The sequence below is a fragment of the Bos mutus genome, chromosome 26 (genome assembly GCF_027580195.1).
Source record: "Bos mutus isolate GX-2022 chromosome 26, NWIPB_WYAK_1.1, whole genome shotgun sequence".
Classification (NCBI taxonomy): domain Eukaryota; kingdom Metazoa; phylum Chordata; class Mammalia; order Artiodactyla; family Bovidae; genus Bos; species Bos mutus.
Window position 1 is genome coordinate 26,810,756 of NC_091642.1, and position 22,214 is coordinate 26,832,969.

Genomic DNA, 22,214 nt, shown 5'->3' on the forward strand with positions numbered 1-22,214 from the left:
GTTTCCTGCTTTGGAATTCTTTCCGTCACAAGACCTCGGTGTCTCCCAGGCCCACAGCCAAAAAGCTGGAGCCAGAGAGAGACTCATGCACGCCCACAAGGACTGCAGCTCTCATCTGCCAAATGGAGAGTATGTGGACTTGAAGCGCTTTCTTCCTTCTCATCTCTCTCACCAGGAGGATATGCAGGGTACCAATCTGTAGTGACAGCATCAGCGATGGGGCGGCCTTGAACCTCAGCATCAGCATCGGCACCAATAACCTGGAGGTCAAACTGGGGCAAAGGTCATCAGGCTGGGAGGCACACGGTCTCCCTAAACATCTCTGGATGTTAACACTGAGATTTCTAGAGAATGACTAGATGCTACGGGCTACAGGAGTCATAAAATGATTATCAGAAATGATTCTGTCTCCATGTTTATTTGGAACCTTAAAGAAAATGAAGAGAGACTGACTGCCCCACCAAAAGAAGTGCAGAATCACGACAGGCTTGGGAATTCTGGGTGGTGAAGGGGTGGACTGCAAGGCTCAGCAACTTAGCCCGTAGTCAAAGGCACCGGGGTTGTTCTGAAAATAGAGATTCAAGAAGCCCAAGAAGGTGTTCTTATCTGTGAGAAGAGAACAGACTGTGGGATCCTGCTTCATGGCTGCAATCCAGAGCCGGAGCGCAGGGGTGTGGTTCACACAGCTGCAGGACAGGAGAGAAGCGTTAGCCGGTCTGAAGGTGAAGGGGGACGCAAGTCACTTTTTAGACTACAAGCTACAAGGGACGAGTTTATTGGGGCAACAGAGCTATCTTAGTTACCTTCCTATCAACTGAGCACAGTCACTTACTGGAGGAAAATCTGACTTGAAATGGCTGTGTGTCTTTAGAATCACCAAAGTTGTTGTTTTTAACCCTGCAGTTAAAATACTTGTGGACTGAGTGCTCTGGGGAAATAAGGTATCTGTTTTTTACTGTTTACCAACAAAAAGATGCATTCTTCAGTCATTCTCAGATTTTACTTTTGGGGGATTGAAAAAAAAAGTTTTCAAAAACACATTTTTAAAGAAATGAGTAAAACAATCATGAAACCTTGAAATAATGGAGCTGACTGGGCCCTTTCAGGGACTGATCAGGACGTGTAGGTCTCGGATCTGTAGTGACTTGCCCAGACAGTAAACTTGTTAATGGAAAATCCAGGAGGAGAAGGTTCCTAATGTGTGGTTCAGCTCTGTCCCCAGAGGAGACAGGTTTTGGCGAGGTTTATGTTCTGACATGGTTTAAAATATCCAAGTCTGTGACATCTGACCTGCCCTAAGTGAGGAGCTTATAAGATGAATCCTGGATAAACGCAAGCATGTGCATTATAAAAGTCCAGATGCAGTTCCACCTCGGCAGGACGGCATTCCCCAACACCAGAATAGTCCGGCACCCGCCATGTGACTGGCTGGTGTGAGAGCAGAGCCAGCTCAAGTTCAGGTTCTCCTGTGAGTGTCGTGGGAACAAAGCACATGTCTGTCCGGGGCCCCTGTGTGGTCTCCCTGAGTCTACAGGGCAATTTCTTCTACTTTATCCCTATACTCGTGTGGTGTATATGGCTGGCCATTTTGTTTCTCTGATATCAAGCATATATTACTTTAAAATCATTTGTTTTTTAAGGGTATGCCTATCTGGAGAAAGATTCCTCCAGTAACTAAGGTGCCCTGTAAGGGATGTGAGGTCCACAGGGTGACACGGCAGGACCAGGCAGAGGGCCACCGACGGAGCTGCAGACAAGCCACCAAAACCCTGTGACTGAGACCGTCCACCTGCTTCTACACTCACCCCCAGCTATGCTGGATGCATGGTGAGGACAGCCAGTGGTTCTGAAACACTGGGGAGGCTCTGGGATGCAGTCTTAGCAGCAGCAACATGGATAAAGTGTGTGTCCGCAGTTAGTGGCACAAGAGCACAGGTGCATTTTGAACAAAGAAGCACACAGTTTAAAACTCTACGTTCCACATTCACGTGAAACATGTCCAGAGGAGGACAGATGGCACAAAGATCATTTGAAGCACTGCTACCCAGTGTGACCCTTGGAATCTATGACCATACAGCTTAATGTCTTACTCGGCTATTCCATATACTTCCAGCCGCTCAAACCAGGGCCAAAAGAGGTAATCAATCATGGATATACAATCTCCACCAAAGAAGACGGTGTTCTGATAGCCAAGAATCTGGAAGTTTAAACAGAGCAAAAGCAAGTTAATTAACCCATCTGCTAATGTATTTATAGGCACTAAATACAAATATCAAATTAAGTCCCAAAGAAGGAGACCCAAGGCTTGGCGTCGTCTTCCATTTGGTTAGGTGAATGCTTCTACCCTTTTTCTGAGGTTTCTTCCATTTCCTTTAGGGTCTGTTGTCCAGGCCACACTTAGCCCCGCCCTCCTTTCAACCCTGGAGTATCCCAGCGGCTCATCTGATTGGAGGATTTGGAAGAACAACCCGCCTCTCTCAGCCTAGAACAGGCTATCCCCTGTTCTAAGCTTTCTAGGGCTCAGCCCCTGGAGAGGGGCCCTGCCTCTGACCAGCACTGCCCATTACTGGGAGGGAGGGGCCACATAAGGAACCTCACTTGTTGTGGTCGTGCCCCCTCCATTCTCCAGGATCCAGTTTATCTGTAATAAAGGGGATACCATAGCCTCCACATGTCTTCCTCTTTAGCCTTATTTTTCAGCCAATTCAAAACTAAGGCAAGGAAGAGCAGGGCTATCTGATGGGCTCTCTCAAATCCCAATACTGTCTTTCTATCATATTTTCCTTTTTTATTTGAGCTTTTTGAACTTCATATGTGTTGGCCACTCAATATTATCAAATTTTTGCATTAAAGCAAAAGTTCTCATTCCCAAATGGGACAAATCAACACAGATAGATGAACCATCAAGAAAACAAACTCTTGACAGAGAGCTAGCCAAAGACATTGGTGGCGGGGGAGTGGGGGACGGGGAGGTACTTGAAAATTTAAAAGGCAATAGTATTTAGCAGAGGTTATTGTTGGGCCAGTTCTTCCCATTGAGAAAAGTATGATGCCAATTATCTAGTTAAGTCAAACAAAAGACTCTTTGGACTGACATAATCCAAATGTCATAACTGGACTGTCATAATGGACTGACATAACTCATAATCAATTATATACTTCCCTGTAGCAAAATATCTAGATCCCTATATCCTTTATCTAGATTCCTATATCCTTTATCTGGACTTCCCAGGTGGTGCTAGTGGTAAAGAATCCACCTGCCAATGCAGGAGATGAAAGAGACGTGATTTTGATCCCTGAGTCAGGAATATCCCCTGGAGTAGGGAATGGCACGAAGAAGGCAATGGCAATCCACTCCAGTACTCTTGCCTGGAAAATCCCATAGATGGAGGAGCCTGGTGGGCTGCAGTCCATGGGGTCTCTAGGAGTCGGACACGACTGAGTGACTTCACTTTCACTTTTCACTTTCATGCATTGGAGAAGGAAATGGCAACCCACTCCAGCATTCTTGCCTGGAAAATCCCAGGGATGGGGGAGCCTGGTGGGCTGCCGTCTATGGGGTCGCACAGAGTTGGACACGACTGAAGCAACTTAGCAGCAGCAGCAGGGAATGGCAACCCACTTCAGTATTCCTGCCTGGACAGAGGAGCCTAGAGTGCTGAAGTCCATGGGCCACAAAGAGTTGGACACGACTGAGCAACTGAGCACGTCCTTTACCTAGATTTCAAACTTCCTATCTCTCAGGCTTGATTCTTCATCCTTCAGGCCAGCTTGTTGCTTCTATGAGGTAGTCTAGGGGCGGAGTTAAGAATGAACTCTAGGGCTGGCAGATCTGGTCCTCTCCTGGGTTCCGCCTCTCATTCAGCATGAAACCCAGACAATTTACTCACCTTCTCCTCCAAGCCTCAGTGCTCTCATTTGTATAATGGTGGTAATGTTATTGCCCACCTTAGAGGTTACGGTAAGGAATGATGGAATCATGCCCAATAAGCGTGAGCTCTCTTGATGAAAAATCACAGAAACCTCTAGAGGTTACATCTACAGAAAGTAAATCCTTCGCCACCACCCTTCTCAGAAGAGAAAGCAAATATTGGTACCCTAATGTCTATGTCTTCATTATCTCCCGGCATGGCATAGAGGAGTTCCCCTGGCTAAGCTGAAACAGTGTTGCTGCTGCTGCTGCTGCTAAGTCACTTCAGTCGTGTCCGACTCTGTGCGACCCCAGAGATGGCAGCCCACCAGGCTCCCCCGTCCCTGGGATTCTCCAGGCAAGAACACTGGAGTGGGTTGCCATTTCCTTCTCCAATGCATGAAAGTGAAAAGGGAAAGTGAAGTCATGTCTGACTCTTAGCGACCCCATGGATTGCAGCCCGCTGTTTGAAGAAGACGGTACTGAAACGGCAGAGCCTGGCCAATGAAAATTTAAAAGAGGCTATTTTCAATCATATGTAGTAAGACCTGATTTACAAGGAAGAGGAACCATCCAGTTTTCATGAATTCCAGAAAGCCCTAACCCTTCTTTATAGTCAGGATCAGATAATAATTACCCAAACATTTATCACTGGCTTTGAAACGTATATGTCCAGCTTATTATTGGCCTTCATGGCACAAATCAGAACTGAATCTGAACTGACTGACTCTGGAACTTTTATATAACTCTTCTGCTTTACAGAGCAGAGATGCTCTTGAGAAAGTCCTTATCAAAACAGACCATATATGGGCATTTATTAGAACCCATGATAAGTCTTTTGTTAAGGTGATGAGATATTTTGAAAATGAATAATTGCTTAGTAATTGATGTTTATTTAGTATATTTTAAAACCTTTCATTTACTCAAAGTGAGAGTATGTCTTTGAATACATATCATCATTTGGATGCAATGAATTTTTAACAGAATGGTACACTTATTCATTCAGACATTAGGAACCATCGAAACTGTTTTACTTCTATTTATCAAGGAAGTCTGTCCTCTGTTTTTTAGGAATATCTTTGTAAAACTACCCTCAGCCGTGTAAACACTCATAGGGACTTCCCTGGCTGTCCAGTGATTAGATTCTGCACTTCCACTGTAAGGGGCATGGGTTCAGTCCCTGGTCAGGGAACTTAAGATCCTGCATGCCAATGCAGTGTAGTCAAAAAAAAAAAAGCCATTCATAATGTAATTCAACCTTTATCAAGGTATTCATTACAATAAAAAGTCAAGACAAGTATATGGATGAGACTGATGTCTTCTGCCAGCCTCTCCCCTGCCCCTGTGATACATTTACACATTCCCTCAGACTTTCTTAAATCCAAGTGTGACATCAAAATTCCTTGGAGTTCTTGATACAGGTGCAGATTCTTGAGCCCTGCCTCAAACAGGCATTTCTCCACCAGATTTCATACAAAGCAAGTCTAAACATCCCAGTAGAAAAGCAGTCTTCCTATAAACCAAAGTGCCAGCTTCTCTATAGACACATCACAGTGACCCTGGGGCACATTCTGGCTAGGCCTCTTTGGAAGCTCATTACCATCTTTAGGACCTTCAGTAGGAGAGCTCCCTTCTCAGCAAACCTGAGACATTCCAGACATGTACAAAGACTTGTTCCCTGAGAATCACAAAACTTCAGTACTGGAAGGGCCCCTGGATTCATCTAGCATAACTCCCCTTCCATTTTTCCATTTATTTATACCATGCTCACTAGACAAAGGATTGGAGGTGCATTGTATAAAAATGTGTACACTAAAATATTAAATATGAAAAATCATGCTAAGAAAGGCAAAAATAAAAGAACATAAGGTCAAAATAAGGAAGGAAAATGGTCTCGAGATATCAAGCCAAGGCTCCTGCAGAGTTCCTTAATAAATAAAGCTTTGAATTTGACTTGAGTTTCCTGGCAATTCAGAGAGGAAAGCATGCTAGTGAGCTGATTCTTGTCTCCTGTGTGGAAGACACTCTTGCTTAGAAAGAAGGAAACTCTGTCCCAGGGAAGTAAGAGGGCTCTCTGGTTCGTGCCAGAGCCAAGACAAAGACACCATTCTCCTAAGTCCCAGCCTAGTGTCAACCCTGTGTCAACGTCAAATATGTATGTATGAGGACTGTAATCACAGAGGCTTTCCCAAGTCTCTAGTGAATTCTTTGTCTGTTCCTTAAATTTAAGTATCAGCAACAAGCTCAGAATCAGCAAACCCCGAAACCCTCTTTCCTTCTGCCAAGGACCGGCCCAGCTTTGAGAGTCCCTGTGAGGACTCCCCCCACCCCAGCCTCGCAATCTTCCTCTTTCTCCTTCTCTCTCAGTCAGGCAACTAACTGATGGAGAGGTGAGATACAATCATGGCAAAAGAGCTTTTCAAAATTCTCTCCTTCCTGTCGCATTCCATGGATAAGACGGTCTTCAGGAAACTTGACTTAAAATAGTTCTTCCGTATTCTCAGTTTAAACTAAGTCCCTTTTGTGGTTGTTCTTCAGTCCCTCAGTCGTGTCCAATTGCTTGCGACCCCGTGGACTACAGCATGCCAGGCTTCCCTGTACTTCACTATCTCCTGGAGTTTGTTCAAACTAATGTCCACTGAGTCGATGATGCCACCTAACCATCTCATCCTCTCGCCACCTTCTCCTCTTGCCCTCAATCTTTCCCAGCATCAGAGTCTTTTCCAATGAGTCGGCCCTTTGCATCAGGTAGCCGAAGTATTGGAGCTTCAGCATCAGTCCTTCCGATGGATATTCAGGGCTGATTTCCTTTAGAATTAACTGGTTTTATGTCTTGGGACTCTCAAGAGTCTTCAGCACCACAGTTCTAAAGCATCAATTCTTTGGCACTCAGTCTTCTTTATGGTCCAACTCCCACATCTTGACAAATTTAGGACAGTCAGAAGTAAAATAATATGACAGTGTTAATTTCCTATGTCTTATCTTTCCTAAATGATCTGTCATCAGAACAGGAAGCTGCAGCTTTGCCTCCACCCACTGAGCAGTGGCTATGCTAATAGCCAATGTGTTTAAAAAAAAAACAACTCTGTTTTGCGGTATTTCTGTCACCTGCCTGTCACATATAGTGATATTGGTCATTCTTAATGTTGAATAACTTTTCTCACAATGGACTCTCTCATTCTCAGAAATACTGCCCTTCAAGATGGCCTTCTTAGAAAAGATACTTTCCACCAAGGCCCTAGGCCACACATGGCCTGGGGAAGAAACTGAGCCTCTAGCTTCAAGCCCTAGGATTTCCTTAATGTATTAACACATCTTCCATTCAGATTAAGACGTGAGCTATTTCAGGAAAAAGCCATTTGACGTTCTGGAATAGTAGAAAACGTTATTTTTAAAATTTCTCTGTTCTCCAGTTCACTGAAAAATGACTACAGATCCTTCTCTTGGTTCTGGATGTGACTCGGAAAAAGGAATGAGCATGCAAATGAAGAGGGAGAGACTGGTTGGTGACACCTGAGTACGCTGTTTCCACCCCTGAACTTGAACCCTGAAGGGCCGCTTATCTGCCTCGAAGGCCTCTCGGGCTCCCCCAGGCGGACAAAAGGAGGTTCCCGCTAGAGCGCACGTAGAAGGAAGAAGCGCGCTGGGCTCCCCCGCGTGGCCATCGTGGTGAGGCGCACTGGCCAAGGCTCCCCAGCTAGGACGTTCACCAAGGAGGAAAAGGAAATCTGCAAAATTTTTTGTGAGGGACAAGATTATAAAGAGAAGCCCAGACTTCCTCAAACCAGACATCCTAAGAATCATCAGTCTACAGTCTTGGGTGCTCAAGTGCAGCGTCAATAACTGCACTTGTGGTCTTAATGCACCACCTGCCCTGCACACAAGAGAAGTCTCCTGGCTCTAACCAGGACAGCATGCTGGCTCTGGCCTGGCTGGAGGAGGAAGGAAGCGGTTTTTCTTGATGGAAACAGTTCTTATGAAGCAGAACCAGTCCCCTCCTATAAAATACACAAAGCCACCTGCTGTTACATCAGCAATGCAGACCCTAACCAGAAGCAGAAATACTCAATCCACTCCAGGGCAGATATCTTTTGAGTTCGTACAAGATAAGGGAAGATTCTCAAGATTTCAAATTTCAGGTGTCTGCTCCACTGACATACTATAGCTGAGGCTGAGCTAATGAAGATTAACGGATTCTCCTTAAAACAAACCAAGGATACAGAACAAACTTAGAGTATACATAAAACCCACTTCTCTGGAAAGAAGCCTGAGAAGCAGGGTCTGTGCCAAACACACCCCTCCTGCTGGTCACCACTTACAACCAGGAGTTTCCTGTGAAGATTCAGAATGCAACCTGTCAACATTTGGCCACCCTGAAAATTCTATCCTGGAATCCCTTTCATAGGTTTAATTCTTTTTGTTGCAATATATTTGTAAGATAATAGTGGAGGGAAGCTAGTGGGGCAAGGCTTGACAAGTCAAATATCTTTAAAGTGATGGGTGGTAGATGAAAATATAAAAGCATTTTATCAAATTTCTGAAGGGGGAAAGGATTTCCTATGTACAAAAGCAGTGGAAGAAATCACAACAGGAAAGATCACACAATATTTTTAATGTTAAATTTCTATATGTACAAAGACGACAAAAAGTTAAAACAATGTATCTTAAAAGCAGGCCAATATCCTTTACATATAAAGAACTCTTAAAAAAATTAACAAGGAAAATCAGGAAGATCTTGACAAACAGATGGGTAGCAGACCATCTGCACAAATAAAACACAAAGAAATGGAATACTTTGGGGAAAACATACCATCTCATTATCAAAGAAATATACATTAAAGCAACTATGAGAAACTACTGTTTCTCAAGACAGGCAAGTATCTTTTTAAATGAAATCTCCCAACAGTGAAAAGGGATTGGTTCAAAGGGCATTTTTGACACTCAGAGGGTAGGGGGTATACAGCACAAGTCTTGGGGGAAGCAATTTAGCAACATCCAGCTCTAGCTTCTAAAATGGTCATACCCTTTGATCTGGTAATTCTGTTCCTGGAAGTCTGGCCTAAGGACATATTTTAAAACAGAGAAAGGGCTTTTTATGCAAAGGAGCTGCTGTTTCTGGGAGGCATCATTAATAATGATAAGCAACTGAAACAATCTAAATAACCCTAATGAGTGTGCTGGATACATAATTCTGGCTTACGCATATGGCAAATTATGCAGAATGAAAAGTTATTTTTTTCCATCTTTAATAATTACACATATAATAGAGAAAAATATTCTCATTATTAAAAAAAAGATTCAAACACAGAAAGCAGTATAGAAGGCAAAGGCTCTCCCTTCCTATCCTTGCTCTGAACCACTCTTCTTTCCCACCCCCAGGCTAATCCCCTTCCAGTAGTAGGCACCAGCCAAGTCTGATTTGAGTCTCCCCAGACATTTTTCTAGGAGTTTATTTACATTTGTGCATATAATCTCAGATATGCAGATGATAACACCATCCTAATGGCAGAAAGTGAAGATGAACTAAAGAGCCTCTTGATGAAGGTGAAAAAAGAGAGTGGAAAAGCTGGTTTAAAATTCAACATTAAAAAACTAAGATCATGGCATCCAGTCCCATGACTTCATGGCAAATAGATGGGGGGAAAATGGAAACGGTGACAGACTTTATTTTCCTGGGCCCCGAAATCACTGTGGATGGTGACTGCAGCCATGAACTTAAAAGATGTTTGCTCCTTGGAGGAAACGTTATGACAAACCTAGATAGCATATTAAAAAGCAGAGACATCACTTTGGTGACAAAGGTCCGTCTAGTCAAAGCTATGGTTTTTCCAGTATTCATGTACGGATGTGAGTTGGAACATAAAGAAGGCTGAGCACTGAAGAATTGATGCTTTAGAATTGTGGTGCTGGAGAAGACTCTTGAGAGTCCCTTGGACAGCAAGGAAATAAAACCAGTCAATCTTAAAAGAACTCAACGCTGAATATTCACTGGAAGGATGGTGCCAAAGCTCCAAAACTTTGGTCACCTGATGCAAAGAGCCGACTCATTGGAAAAGACCCTGATGCTGGGAAAGACTGAAGGCAGGAGGAGAAGAGGGTGACAGAGAATGAGATGGTTGGATGGCATCACTGACTTAATGGACATGAGTTTGAGCAAACTCAGGGAGATAGTGAAGGACAGCCTCTGCAGTCCATGGGGTCGCAAAGAGTCGGACACAACTAAGCAACTGAACAACAGAAAAATGTATCTCAAAGACCTACAAAAATAACATGGAAAAATGAGGTTATATAACAAGCACAAATAAACCTTCAATTTTGATGATACTTGTTTGAAAGAAAAATGTAAAAGTCAAACGGCATTTATTTAAAAAGAAGAAAACGTTAGAGTATAAGGCTGCCAACTTAAACTGACCTGTTTGCTTGTGGGTAACATGGACCATTATACACTGGTCTCTTGAGTTGCTTATCACTCAAGACAATCCATAGATATCTAAGATATTTTCAACTCACAGAAAATCCTGATTGTACAAAACCATGGAGAAAAAATTGTACACATCATCTCTATAATAGAGAGAAAACATCTCTATTAGAATTATTCTGACAAGTTTCAATTTCACTAGAATCTCCTAGAGTCAATATATTGGTATTGAGAGGAATGTATCAAATAATTCAAGCTCAGTGGGCATCTTTCAGATTCTGATATTACCTATGTTGTACTTACAATTCCTACTAACATTCTATGGGACAAAACCCAATTCAAATCTGGAACAATATTGCATATTCAGTGTTCCTTAATTAGCCCTGGCTAGCACCCCACTCCAGTACTTAGCAGCAGCAGCAGCCCTTAACTAGCCAGAATTTCACTGATGCTACTTATTACATCTGAGAGGGTCATTGGCAAGATTAAATAAGAGGAGTATGCAAAGCAACTTTAGCATCATGCCCAGCACGAAAATACAGGCTCACTTCCCTGGAAGAACCCAAACTAAGGAGCTGTGCCTCCATTGTAATATTATACATTTACTTAGCAATCTGTAATTTTCAAAGTTCATCCATCATTCAAATGCAGAGTAGGAAAGAGATGGGTCAACCTATGTTTTCAATTATCTTTGAATTTAAAAGATTTTGTTTCAAGGCTCCCTTCCCTGGCCAAGCATTTAACTTGTAAGAAGGTAACCAGACATGATAAAATCAGTTCAGCTAATCTTTGAAAATAAAGACCATAAAAATTCTCCATGGGCAACAGCTATCAAACTTCTTTTTCAAAGCAAGGTCCCCCTCCCTCTTCAAATTCAAGCTTATTAGATGTCTTGTTAAACACAGTGTCGAAACCAGGGCTGGTCTGGCTGAAGCAGGCTCTAAAACCACCAGCAGACCTCCTCTCACTGGGCCGTCCCTCTGCAAAACTTGTGAACACACCTTTTAAAAGACCCTTTCTTTCTATGAATGTGGAAACGAAGGCACAGAGAGGTCCAGAACTTTGATGAAGGTTCTGGAATCCCATAAAGCCAAGCCCAGGAGCCAAGACTCTTTCTACCTCACCCTACTTGCCTCCTCAGAGTTAAGACCGCAGTCTGAGTTCTCAGGACCAAAGGCTGACACTTCTTACACATGATGCTGAATCCATAAATGCTGAAACTATATAAATCTAAGACAGGCAGCTGTAACTGTAAATAAATTTAACAGCTTCCACTTCACAAAGGTCAGATGGAAGAATATTAGTAATCAGCCTTCTTTTAAGGGGATAAAAATAGCATTCCCTGGCTGCCAAAGAATCACAACCCACCCATAGGGGAATTTATCAGTTTCTAGAACAAAGGTAATGGAGAAGGCAATGGCACCCCACTCCAGTACTCTTGCCTGGAAAATCCCATGGACAGAGGAGCCTGGTAGGCTGCAGTCCATGGGGTCGCTAAGAGTCAGACAGGACTGAGCGACTTGACTTTCACTTTTCACTTTCATGCATTGGAGAAGGAAATGGCAACCCACTCCAGTGTTCTTGCCTGGAGAATCCCAGGGATGGGGGAGCCTGGTGGGCTGCCATCCATGGGGTCGCACAGAGTCAGACACGACTGAAGTGACTTAGCAGCAGCAGTAGAACAAAGATAAAGGAAGTCAAAGGACCACCTTCCAGACTATAAGAGAGTTACAGGGTAAATAGCCCTATTACTGCTAGATACATGGAGGATCTGGTAACAAAGATTACCCATAGACACTTCCCCCTTCTTCCTCTTCTTTTTTTTTTTTTTTTTAACATTTATTTATTTGGCTGCTCAGGTCTTGGTTGTGGCATGTGAGATATTTTTAGCTGTGGCATGTGGGATCTAGTTCTCTGACCAGGGATAGAACCGGAGCCCTCTGTATTGGGAGCATGGAGTTTTAGCCCCTGGACCACCAGGGGAGTTTTTCCCCCTTCTTTCTTAATTACAGAACTCTGATTTTATGCAAGGTGGTCCCAGCTAAGAGATTAAATTTCCCAACTTCCCCTGCAGATACTTATAACTCAATGACTACGTTCTGGTCAATGAAACTTAAGTAATCATTGGACAGAACTTCTAGGAAAGCCTTTAAAGGTGTATGGCCTTTTGCCAGTTTTTTCCTTTCTGTTGTCCTTTCTGTAACCTGGAACTTGGATGTGATAGCTGAAGTTCCAGCAGCTATTTTGTTATTTTGAGGATGTAAGCCTCACAATGAAAATGACACAACAGGAAGAGAAAAAAAAAAAAACCTCAGTCCCTGCTAACTTCATAAAGAAGCCATCAAAACGGCCCTATAGTACTGTACCTCTAGGCTTGTGTGTGTGTGTGTGTGAAAGAATAAATCCTTATAAGTTTTTAAATCAATGCTATGCTATGCTAAGTCACTTTAGTCGTGTCCGACTCTGTGCGACCCCATAGACGGCAGCCCACCAGGCTCCCCCATCCCTGGGATTCTCCAGGCAAGAACACTGGAGTGGGTTGCCATTTCCTTCTCCAATGCATGAAAGTGAAAAGTGAAAGTGAAGTCGCTCAGCCGTGTCGGACTTCTAGCGACCCCGTGGACTGCAGCCCACCAGGCTCCTCCGTCCATGGGATTTTCCAGGCAAGAGTACTGGAGTGGGGTGCCATTGCCTTCAATACTAGAAGCCAAACACAATCCCTAACCAATACTGACCCTGGACTCCTAAGCAGAAGCTACAGAATCCATGCAGAGATAGGTCAGGAATGTGGTGATTCTGGGAAAGGAACAAGTTCATCACATGCCCTCCCCTACCCCTAGGCAGATTTTCAAGAAAAATTCCAGAGGAGGTCAGTGGAGCGCAAGTACCTACAAGTCAGATGACCAGTAGTTGAACTTATCAAAGTCTGACAGGAGAAGTATATAAGTCTGTGAAAGCGGAGGGTGTCAGGGTGACCAGGGTGTGGACCTGCATCACTTTATCCACCACATCTGGCCAGGAGAGGGCCCCGTTTTTACCTCTTCCAGGTTGCAGAACTCCTGACGCAGGGCCAGCTTCAGATCACCGCAGTCTCTCCCGCATCTCAATGCTACCAGACACTCCTTGGTCAAATGTGGGACCTGATCGGAGGACACAGGTTCTGAACAGAGAAGTCCGAGGGCACTCCGTGCTCCTGCTCTGCCTGACAGTGCAGCCAGAGCTCTGTCACTCTGTCAACAGTGCCACCTGATGGCCATCTCTGTGGTTTCAGGAATCCACTTGTCACAGCACTCTGGTAAACAAGGTGCTTTAAAGGGGGCTCTCTGGTACGCCTTACTTGTTCAGCTATTTCCATACTGTATAATCTTAGGTGGGGCATTTTCCTTCTTTAAGCCTCAGTGTTCTCATCTGAAGAATGGACACAAGAATAGTACCCACCTTAAAGGGTGGGACCTGATGAGGGCAGTGATGGGGATCAAACAGATTAACGTTTATAAAATAGTTAGAACAGTGCTTGGCACATGGCTAGGGCTCAGTAGACATCAGTCACTAATATCATTGAGTCATTTTTGTTTCTTTAAAAAAAAAGCTATCATAAAATTTCTCCATCACATTCTCTCCCAATATCAATAGCTGTCTCCTTTTCTCTCTTCTTCACATTTCCTGGGCAGTCGGCACTCCTGTTCCCCATAAAGGGCAATCTCCTTCTGTGCATTACCTTTTTCACACTCCGATATTTTTTTCACCTGAGACCTTGGAAATAGCTCCTTCAAAGTATCACTAGTTTTCCACTCTTTCAATATTCCTTGTCTCAAGTTACACAGTCATAACTATGCCATAACTCTTAATCATAACTCTTGAGACTGCTCGTTCCACTGGAAAAGTAGTTATTGGCAAAGACTTTAACCTTTAATATCAGAGGTCACAGCTTTACTATAATTCCACACGAGTTATCCTCCTAAGACACACACAGGTATTAAATCAATTTCACCAATGATTTGACTTTTAAAATGGACTGGAGTTTGAGAAAGACATACAAAGTAAAATAGAGTGTTAAGTGTTTTTGTTTTTCTTTAAATGGATATACCTTATAGAATAGCTCCAATAACATCTTTTGGCGAGCTCGCTCGTAAGGGTCATACGGGTACAGCTTCCTTCCAGGGTAAGCGTCATCCAGGTACTCACAAGCGATGACAGACTCATAGATCAGTTGACATTTGCTGTTCTCCAGGACAGGAATTTGGCCAAAAGGATGCTTTGTAAAGTACCACTCAGGCTTGTTTCTCAGGTTAATGTTGATAACTTCATGTCTTATAAAGCAAAGGGAAAACAGGACAGAACAAAAATGAGAGGATTAGGCAGACACTCATCTTTTTTTTTTTTTTCCCCTGAAGTGCGCAAAGACCCTCTGTAAGATCTTAGTGTCTAGACCAGGGATCAAACCTGTGCCCCATGCAGCGCAAGTACAGAGTCTTAACCACTGGATTGCCAGGGAAATCCCCAGACACTCATCTTGAAAGCAGAAACAATCAATCTATAAAATTAAAATTTGCAACAAGTTTTTTAAATTGAGGTTTGTACAAAGAAAAATACATAACAACATCATTCTTCAACAGTAGGATGTGTTCAATGTTTTTTATGCCTTATTGCATTCACTCTCCATGATTCCCATGAGATAAACTAGGGAATCATGATGAGGTGCAAACAAAGGAAGGCAAAGAAATCATTTAACACATCCCTTCTGAGAGATAAGGCTCCTTGTGGTTCAATCTCTTGCCCAATATTACCCACCAGGAAGTAGCAGAGCCAAGATGGAAGGCCAGGCAGTCTGACTCAGAGCTCACAAGCTTAACCACGGCACCACAGATTTTAGTACATTTTAAAGTTTGAAAGTACAAATCTGATATCTGGAGACATTTTTTGTTTGCCGCAACTGGAGGGAGGGGGATTCTACTGGCACCTAATGGGCAGAGGCCAGGGACGCTGCAAGATATCCAACAACACACAGAACAGCTCCTCCCCCCTCACCAAACACACAAAGCCAGGAATCATCTGCCCCAAATGTCAGCAGTGCCAAGGGTGAGAAACTCTGCCCTAAAGAAGGACTTCCATCAATTCTCAAGCTGCCACTTCATCACTGTGGGTAAAACATCAATCTATTGTTATTTTTCTTTTTTATTTAAAAAAGTAAACTTTGGGCCAACTAGAATTGAGCAAGAGGGAATAACCTGGAAAAAGCCATAGACACTCCACAGAGCAGAATTATATAATTTTTTTTTAAAGTCTCTGTAACAGTCTCTGCGTCTCTATAACACAAAACTCCAAAGTCATCCCCTAATGATACACACTGGAGGCTGAAGTAACACTTTAGCTTTGAGCTGGCTCCCTGCAGCCTCCCCCATTCCAGTAAAGTTGCTCTGCCTTCAAAATCCAGACCTGCTTTGCAGGAGCTCGTCTTGCAAAATTACTTCTATGACCAGTGTGCCCCCATTTTTCAGGTGTGTGGGAAACCTCTTGATAGCAGTCCTTTCTATTTCTTTGTTTGAAACTATTTGTTCATTCATTCAAAACGTAGTTTTAAGTGCCTATTATTGGCCAGGTTCTCTTCTAGCCCATGAATAAGAAAAAGTCCCTGCCTTCAAGAACATACATTTGTGTGTGTGTGTGTGTGAGAGAGAGAGAGAGAGAGACAGTGTGTGTGAGTGTGTGTGTGAGTACAGGTGTGTGGGTGTTGGGGGAGGGGCAATGGAAGTGAGGCTGGGGAGTGTGGAGGAAAAACAGATAAGTAAGGAAACGTTGTTAGTGCAATAAAGGGAACAGAACTGACCTGAATATAGCTGGGGTGGGGTCTGGGCTGCATTTCATAGAGCTGTCAGAGAAGGCCTCGGTAGCCTCCGCGGTCCGCTCTTTCACAAACTTTAGGGAAGAAACCCAGCTCACCAGAGCATCATTCAGTTTACTCCGAGTGGTCCTAACAGTTTCCTGCAGAGACCTGATTCTGCATTTCAGGATGGCCCACTCAAGAACCCACCTGCCCTCTGCTAACCGTTTATTGACTTCGTCTCAGAAGAAAGTGACAGACAGCCTGTGACACCTAAGCGGGGACCCCCGGATGGTGAACCTATGGGGCCTCCCACCGCTCACCTGATGCCTTTGGCCCGGAGGACCAGGCGCGTCCTGTGCGCGTACGGACAGAACCTCATGCTGTAGAGGCGGATTACGCCTTCAGGGACCGGCCCTGGGGGGATGCTCCCTGCGGGTGGAGGGGGGACGGGGACGCGGATTAGCTCTGTGTGGAGAGGGGCTCACTCGCCTTCCCAGGACCCCACGAGGGCCGCGGTCCTCCGCCTCCCGGGCCCCAGAGAGGACACCTTTTTTTTTTTTTTTTTTTCCTGCACGTGTCTTTTTTGAGGAGGAACCGCGATCCTCCTCGCCGCTGCGCTGATCGGCGAGCCAAGGACCGGCAACCGCCTCTCCAGAGCCAACATCCAGCCAGCCGGCACCCCCAGCCCGCGGACAACTGTCAAGAGGACTCACCTTTCCCCAAGGTCCTGGTCGCGTCGTCAGTCATGCTCTCCCGGCGTCTGCGCAACGACCAACGCTCACAGTCTTTGCCGTGAGGCTTGCTGCCGCCGGCGCAGGGTCCAAGGACAGCAACGTTCCGGCGCGCCCCGCTGGCTCCAAATGCAACTTTGGAGCAACAGGGCCGTGTCGGGGTGGTAGGGAAGTGATCCAGGACGGCAGCTAAGATAATTCAACCTGAGGAGACAGAGCCCCAGATTCAGAAGCCAGTGTAGCAGGAGTGGGAAAAACAAACAAACCTGAAAAGTACCCCTTGCTTTGAACTCACAACATCCTGCGCGGTCTTTTCTCTGCATCAAGAATCTGTGAAGAACAGGCATGTGAATTTCACTTACTCCAAGGGAGTTTAATACAAACTGACCAGGGTGACACTAACGTTTTCTTTCTCATTCTAAGCCCTCCCTCCCGTCCATACTCTGTACATGAGTGTACTTTATCTCAAAATAAGGCCAAGGATTTCCCTGGTGGCTCAGTGGGACAGGACTTGGATCTCTGATCAGGGAAGATCCCATATACCCAGAAGCAACTGAGCTCATGTGCCACAACTATTAAGCCTGTGCCATAGAGCCTGGGAACCACAACTACTGAGTCCATGTGCCCTAGAGCCTGTGCTTGGCAAGGAGAGGCCGCATTGATGAGAAGCCCAGGTACAGCAAATAAAGAGTAACCCCCTGCTTGCCATCTATGCAGCAATGAAGACCCAGCCTAAATAAATTATAAAATAAGGCCAAACTTTTTCATCATCTAGCAGATAAGAAGAAAAACTTAGTGTTAAGATCTTGCATGACCCTAAAGTGTCCCCTTTAATTTTATGTCCTCACTACTCTAGTTCCAGCCTTATTTATGAGATTTTACTCAAGTTGTGAAAAACTGGTAATGAATAGGAAACCAGATATCTAGAGGCAGAGACAAATCTGTGCACTCTCTTCAACTCCCAGTATACATTTCAGAGCAGACCCTTTTTAATTACTAAGGACATACTGCCAACAGCCCAGCAATACAGAGGTCACTTGGATAGCTCTTTGATCTACATGAGATAAAGGGGTTAACTAGCCTTTGCTCTGACCCTGAATCACTGCAGATGGTGATTGGAGCCATGAAATTAAAAGACGCTTACTCCTTGGAAGAAAAGTTATGACCAACCTAGACAGCATATTAAAAAGCAGAGACATTACTTTGTCAACAAAGGTCTGTCTAATCAAGGCTATGGATTTTCCAGTAGTCATGTATGCATGTGAAAGTTGGACTATAAAGAGAGCTGAGCACCGAAGAATTGATGCTTTTGAATTGTGGTGTTGCAGATGACTCTTGAGAGCACCTTGGATTGCAAGGAGATCAAAATAGTCAATCCTAAAGGAAGTCAGTCCTGAATATTCATTGGAAGGACTGATGCTAAACTGCAACTCCAACACTTTGGCCACCTGATGTGAAGAGCTGACTCGTTTGAAAAGACCCTGATGCTGGGAAAGATTGAGGGCAGGAGGAGAAGGAGACAACAGAGGATGAGATGGTTGGATGGCATCACCGACTTAATGGACATAAGTTTGAGTAAACTGGGAGTTGGTGATGGACAGGGAGGCCTGGCATGCTGCAGTTCATGGAGTCGTAAAGAGTTGAGCGACTGAACTAAAATGAACTGACCGGTACATAAAAAAGAAACAGTCAACATACCCATGTCATGTGAGAGCTTCTGGTAGACAAGGAAATTAGTCCTGATCAGGTAAATGTGACACTCACATAAAGGAAGTATAGTATTTCAAATAGTTGACTTTCATATAAACAGATTCTAAAGGGAAAGGCCATATGAGGAATGTGAAACTCTCTAAATTCAAAGTAAATTATACTAACATGTATTTAATGCTTTATGTGTATTAACTCACTAAATCCTTAAAATAATCCTACAAGGATTCTCTTCTTACCTCATTTTAAAAGATAAGTAAACTGAGACTAGCAAGGTTAAGTCACTTGACCAAAGCCTGATAACTAGTAAGAGGTGGAAGGAGGTTTATGAAGCCTGGAAGTTTGATTTCCAGGGCAAGTCACTCCATCTAGAATCTTAATCTATATCAGAGGTGGGCAAACTTTTTCTGTTAAGGTCAAGACAGTAAACATTTTAGGCTTCTCAAGCCATCTTGTCTCAGCTACTAAACTCTACCCTCGTAAGGTGAAAATAGCCGTAGATAATATGTAAATAAATGGGCATGGCTGTGTTCCAATAAACCACTATTTATGAATAGTAAGTTTGAATTTCATATACAGGTATATTTTAACAGACTACTTTTTAGAGCAGGTTCACAGAAAAATTTAGCAGAATATAGAGACGTTTCCTACCAACCTATCCCCACACATGCATAGCCTCCCCATCAACATCCTGGATCAGGGTGATACACTTCTTACAATCAATGGATCTATATTGAAACATCATTATCACCCAAAGTCTAGTTTGCATTAGGACTCACTGTTGGTGAATTTCACGTAGTTTTCACATGTTATAAATTATACTTCTTCACTGAAATGTTTTCCCCTAACTATTCTTAGCTCTTGAACTGCAAAGAAATGAGCAGTGGGCTTGGCTTGACCCTCTGGCTTTAGTTTGCCCATCCCTGGTATACACTGATGATGACTGGATTAGCAACCAAGCTGAGGATTCCATTGGAAAAGTAAAAGGTTCCTGGGTCCATCTTTCTACTACACTAGAAGAGAATGTATTTTCATGTTGTGTCCCCTTATTCCCACCTTTTCAATAAAACCAACTCTGAGAGCTGGTAAATATTGTTTATTAAAAATACAGCTGACCCTTGAACAACTAGAGACTTCAGGGCACTGGTCCTCCACTGTCAGCCCTTCACATCTGTGCTTCTACACCTGCAGATTCAACCAACTGCAGACCATGTAGTACTGTAGCATATATTCAGTGAAAAAAATCCAGGTATCCATGGACCCTTGCAAATCAAACCCATGTTGTGCAAGGGTCAACTGTATACTTGTATTAATATATGGGAAGTCATGGGGTGAAGGTCTATTTGATGTAGTCAGGGGAGAATGGACAAAGGAGTGGAATGTTTTTCCTCTGAAGGGAAGGAATATTGTCAAGGTTCTCACTTGGCACTATATTCAAACCCTGACCTTGGCACTTAGGCAAGCTATCTAACCTCTATGATCTTCATCTTCCTCACCTGTTAAATGAGAACACGAAGTACCTACTCGATGGGTTTTGAGTATCAAATGCAATTGTTCAGGTGGCTATCCTCAGTATAGTAAGAGTTTAGTCTACTTCAAAATTAATGATTAATCCTAGTGAATAAGGACACATTTTTGATAGTATAGTACATTCTGATTTTATATCCAAAAAGATAAAATGCACTGCGATTGAGCTTTGCCTTGCACATCAGAATTAAAGTTCAACTCAGAACGCTTATTTCACCAGTTACCTATTTAACAACAATTGAATGGGCTGAATGCTGCAGGTTACATTTCAGTTTTTAATCTTACCACTGAACAATATGGTTACCCCAGAAAGGTTTTAATTGTGACATTTAAGTTTAACCCTATTTTCTCATTGAGACTCAGTAAGTACCGCTTGGAAATCCTCTTTGTAAATTTCCCTTGTTTGTTATTATATCATGTTTACACCTCTATTATACTGAGTCACTCAAGCAAGGAATAAATGGTAATTGGGCTACATTAAACCTACTCCAAATTGGTTTCCAGAGACTTGAAATATGATGGAATCTGTTTTGAAAATGTGGAGATCTTCAGTCCTGGGTGAAGATGTCTTAAGCTTTCTAGGAAAAAAAAGTGCCACCACAGAAATAATCTTTTCACTCTATTTACATGAGTCTCTGTTTTGAGGAGAGGAAATGGGGTTTGCATTTTGCAATTTTTCAAAGTTATTTTGTCATACTAATCTCGGATAGTGGAAGAACTTGGAAGACATTCCTCTTAATGTTTCAGAAGCTTGATTTACATGACAGATTATGTTACTGAGAGTTCCACTATTGCTCACCAGGTTCAAAGAGTTAGACAAGTGAGGAGAAAGGCTCTTTTGCAAATGGGCCTAGATTTAGGACTTTCCCCCCTTTAAGTTAAAGGTATTCACTTTACAGACCTGTTTCTTATTCTCAGAGTAGCTTTTTTTTTTATGTTAAAATCTTTGATGAAACTTTCGTGAAGACAGTTGGGCTTCCGTAGTTGGGCTTTCGTCTAAAAGTGCTAGGCAAAATTAAAAATCGGCAATCCCATTCTGGGTCCCCAAATTCATGAAAAAATCTCAAGTTTCAGAATTGACCTCAAACCCCTCTCCCCTTCAATGCTACGCAGGGCCAAGCAACCCACCCGGTGCATGCAAAATGATAGACGGCCCCGAGGCACCTCCCGGCGCGCGGCAAACGGGACCGGATATGGAGCTGGGGGAGGAGGGGGGGGGGGCGGGTCGGAGAGAGAGGCGGGGCACAGGCGGAACCCGCCCCTTAGAACGCGACTCTATCCGCCAATTGGCTGCGGCGCCCGGAGCTTCACCAATCCGCCAAGCCTTTGGAAGCGCTCCGGTGGAAAGCTGAGCTAATGGGCGGCCGCGTTACAGGCTCCTGGGTACCGGAATCTTGGATCCCAACGGGTATGTGGCTGGCCAAAGTGGAAGCCGAATAGTGGCTGGTCGTGGCACCTCAGCGCCCGGGTCTACATCCGACTGAAGTCCGCCCGCAGCGGACCCGGGCTTGTTGGGTGGGGCAGGCGGACGGCAGCAGAGATGAGTCAGCTCGGAGCGTGGGCATTGGTGGCGGCGGAGGTGGGCGGCTGGAGACCTTTTGTGAAGTCAGTCAGTTCGCTGCTGCCTCCTAGGGTGCGGCCCCCAGGTCGCCTGCATCACCATAGGACGAAAGACCCATTTCATATATGTACTCCTGGGCCCACCCGGACCTACCGAATCGGAAATCCAGGGGTGAGCCTTAGGGGATTGCTAGGCGCTCTTTTAAGAGTATGAGGGCAGGTCGAAACCGCTCCCTAGTTCTGATATAAGAGCCCTGTACTGCGTATGTTCTCCAGCACTTTCCTCCAGCATCTTAAGACTTCAGTTAACCTCAGGACTTTAATTGAATCATCTGTAGAATGAAATGATGCTCTCCGGACCTACTTTCTCATGGAGGTGATGATAGAAAGTGAATAGTAAGAAGCCCAATGAGCTATGGAAGTGTATAAAGACATTAGTATTTCTGAATTACTCATCCAGCTTTAGAATGGATGTGGCCTTCTCAGCATTTAGTTATATACATGGAACACCTTTTGTGCTGGGCAGCATAGGATTTG

The 22,214-nt window shown here is 44.0% G+C and overlaps 1 protein-coding gene across 1 annotated transcript; it reads right to left on the reverse strand.

Moving 5' to 3' along the window:
* Positions 1-524: 524 nt before the first annotated feature.
* Positions 525-17,056, reverse strand: GSTO2 (glutathione S-transferase omega 2). Its single transcript, XM_005903699.3, has 6 exons — positions 16,866-17,056; positions 16,473-16,581; positions 14,416-14,638; positions 13,367-13,468; positions 2,091-2,197; positions 525-686 (listed from the first exon to the last, which is right to left on the reverse strand). The coding sequence occupies exons 1-6, from the start codon at positions 16,897-16,899 to the stop codon at positions 527-529; spliced, it is 735 nt and encodes a 244-aa protein (XP_005903761.1). The 5' UTR covers positions 16,900-17,056; the 3' UTR covers positions 525-526.
* Positions 17,057-22,214: the final 5,158 nt, after the last annotated feature.

Excerpts from the sequence above, each read along its gene's own strand:
- GSTO2 (XM_005903699.3), bottom strand. The coding sequence starts at position 16,899 with ATGACTGACGACGCGACCAGGACCTTGGGGAAAG. Across the intron at positions 16,582-16,865 it reads GACCAGGACCTTGGGGAAAG|GGAGCATCCCCCCAGGGCCG; the intron begins GTGAGTCCTCTT and ends CTCCACCCGCAG. Across the intron at positions 2,198-13,366 it reads AGTTCTGCAACCTGGAAGAG|ATTCTTGGCTATCAGAACAC; the intron begins GTAAAAACGGGG and ends TTAAACTTCCAG.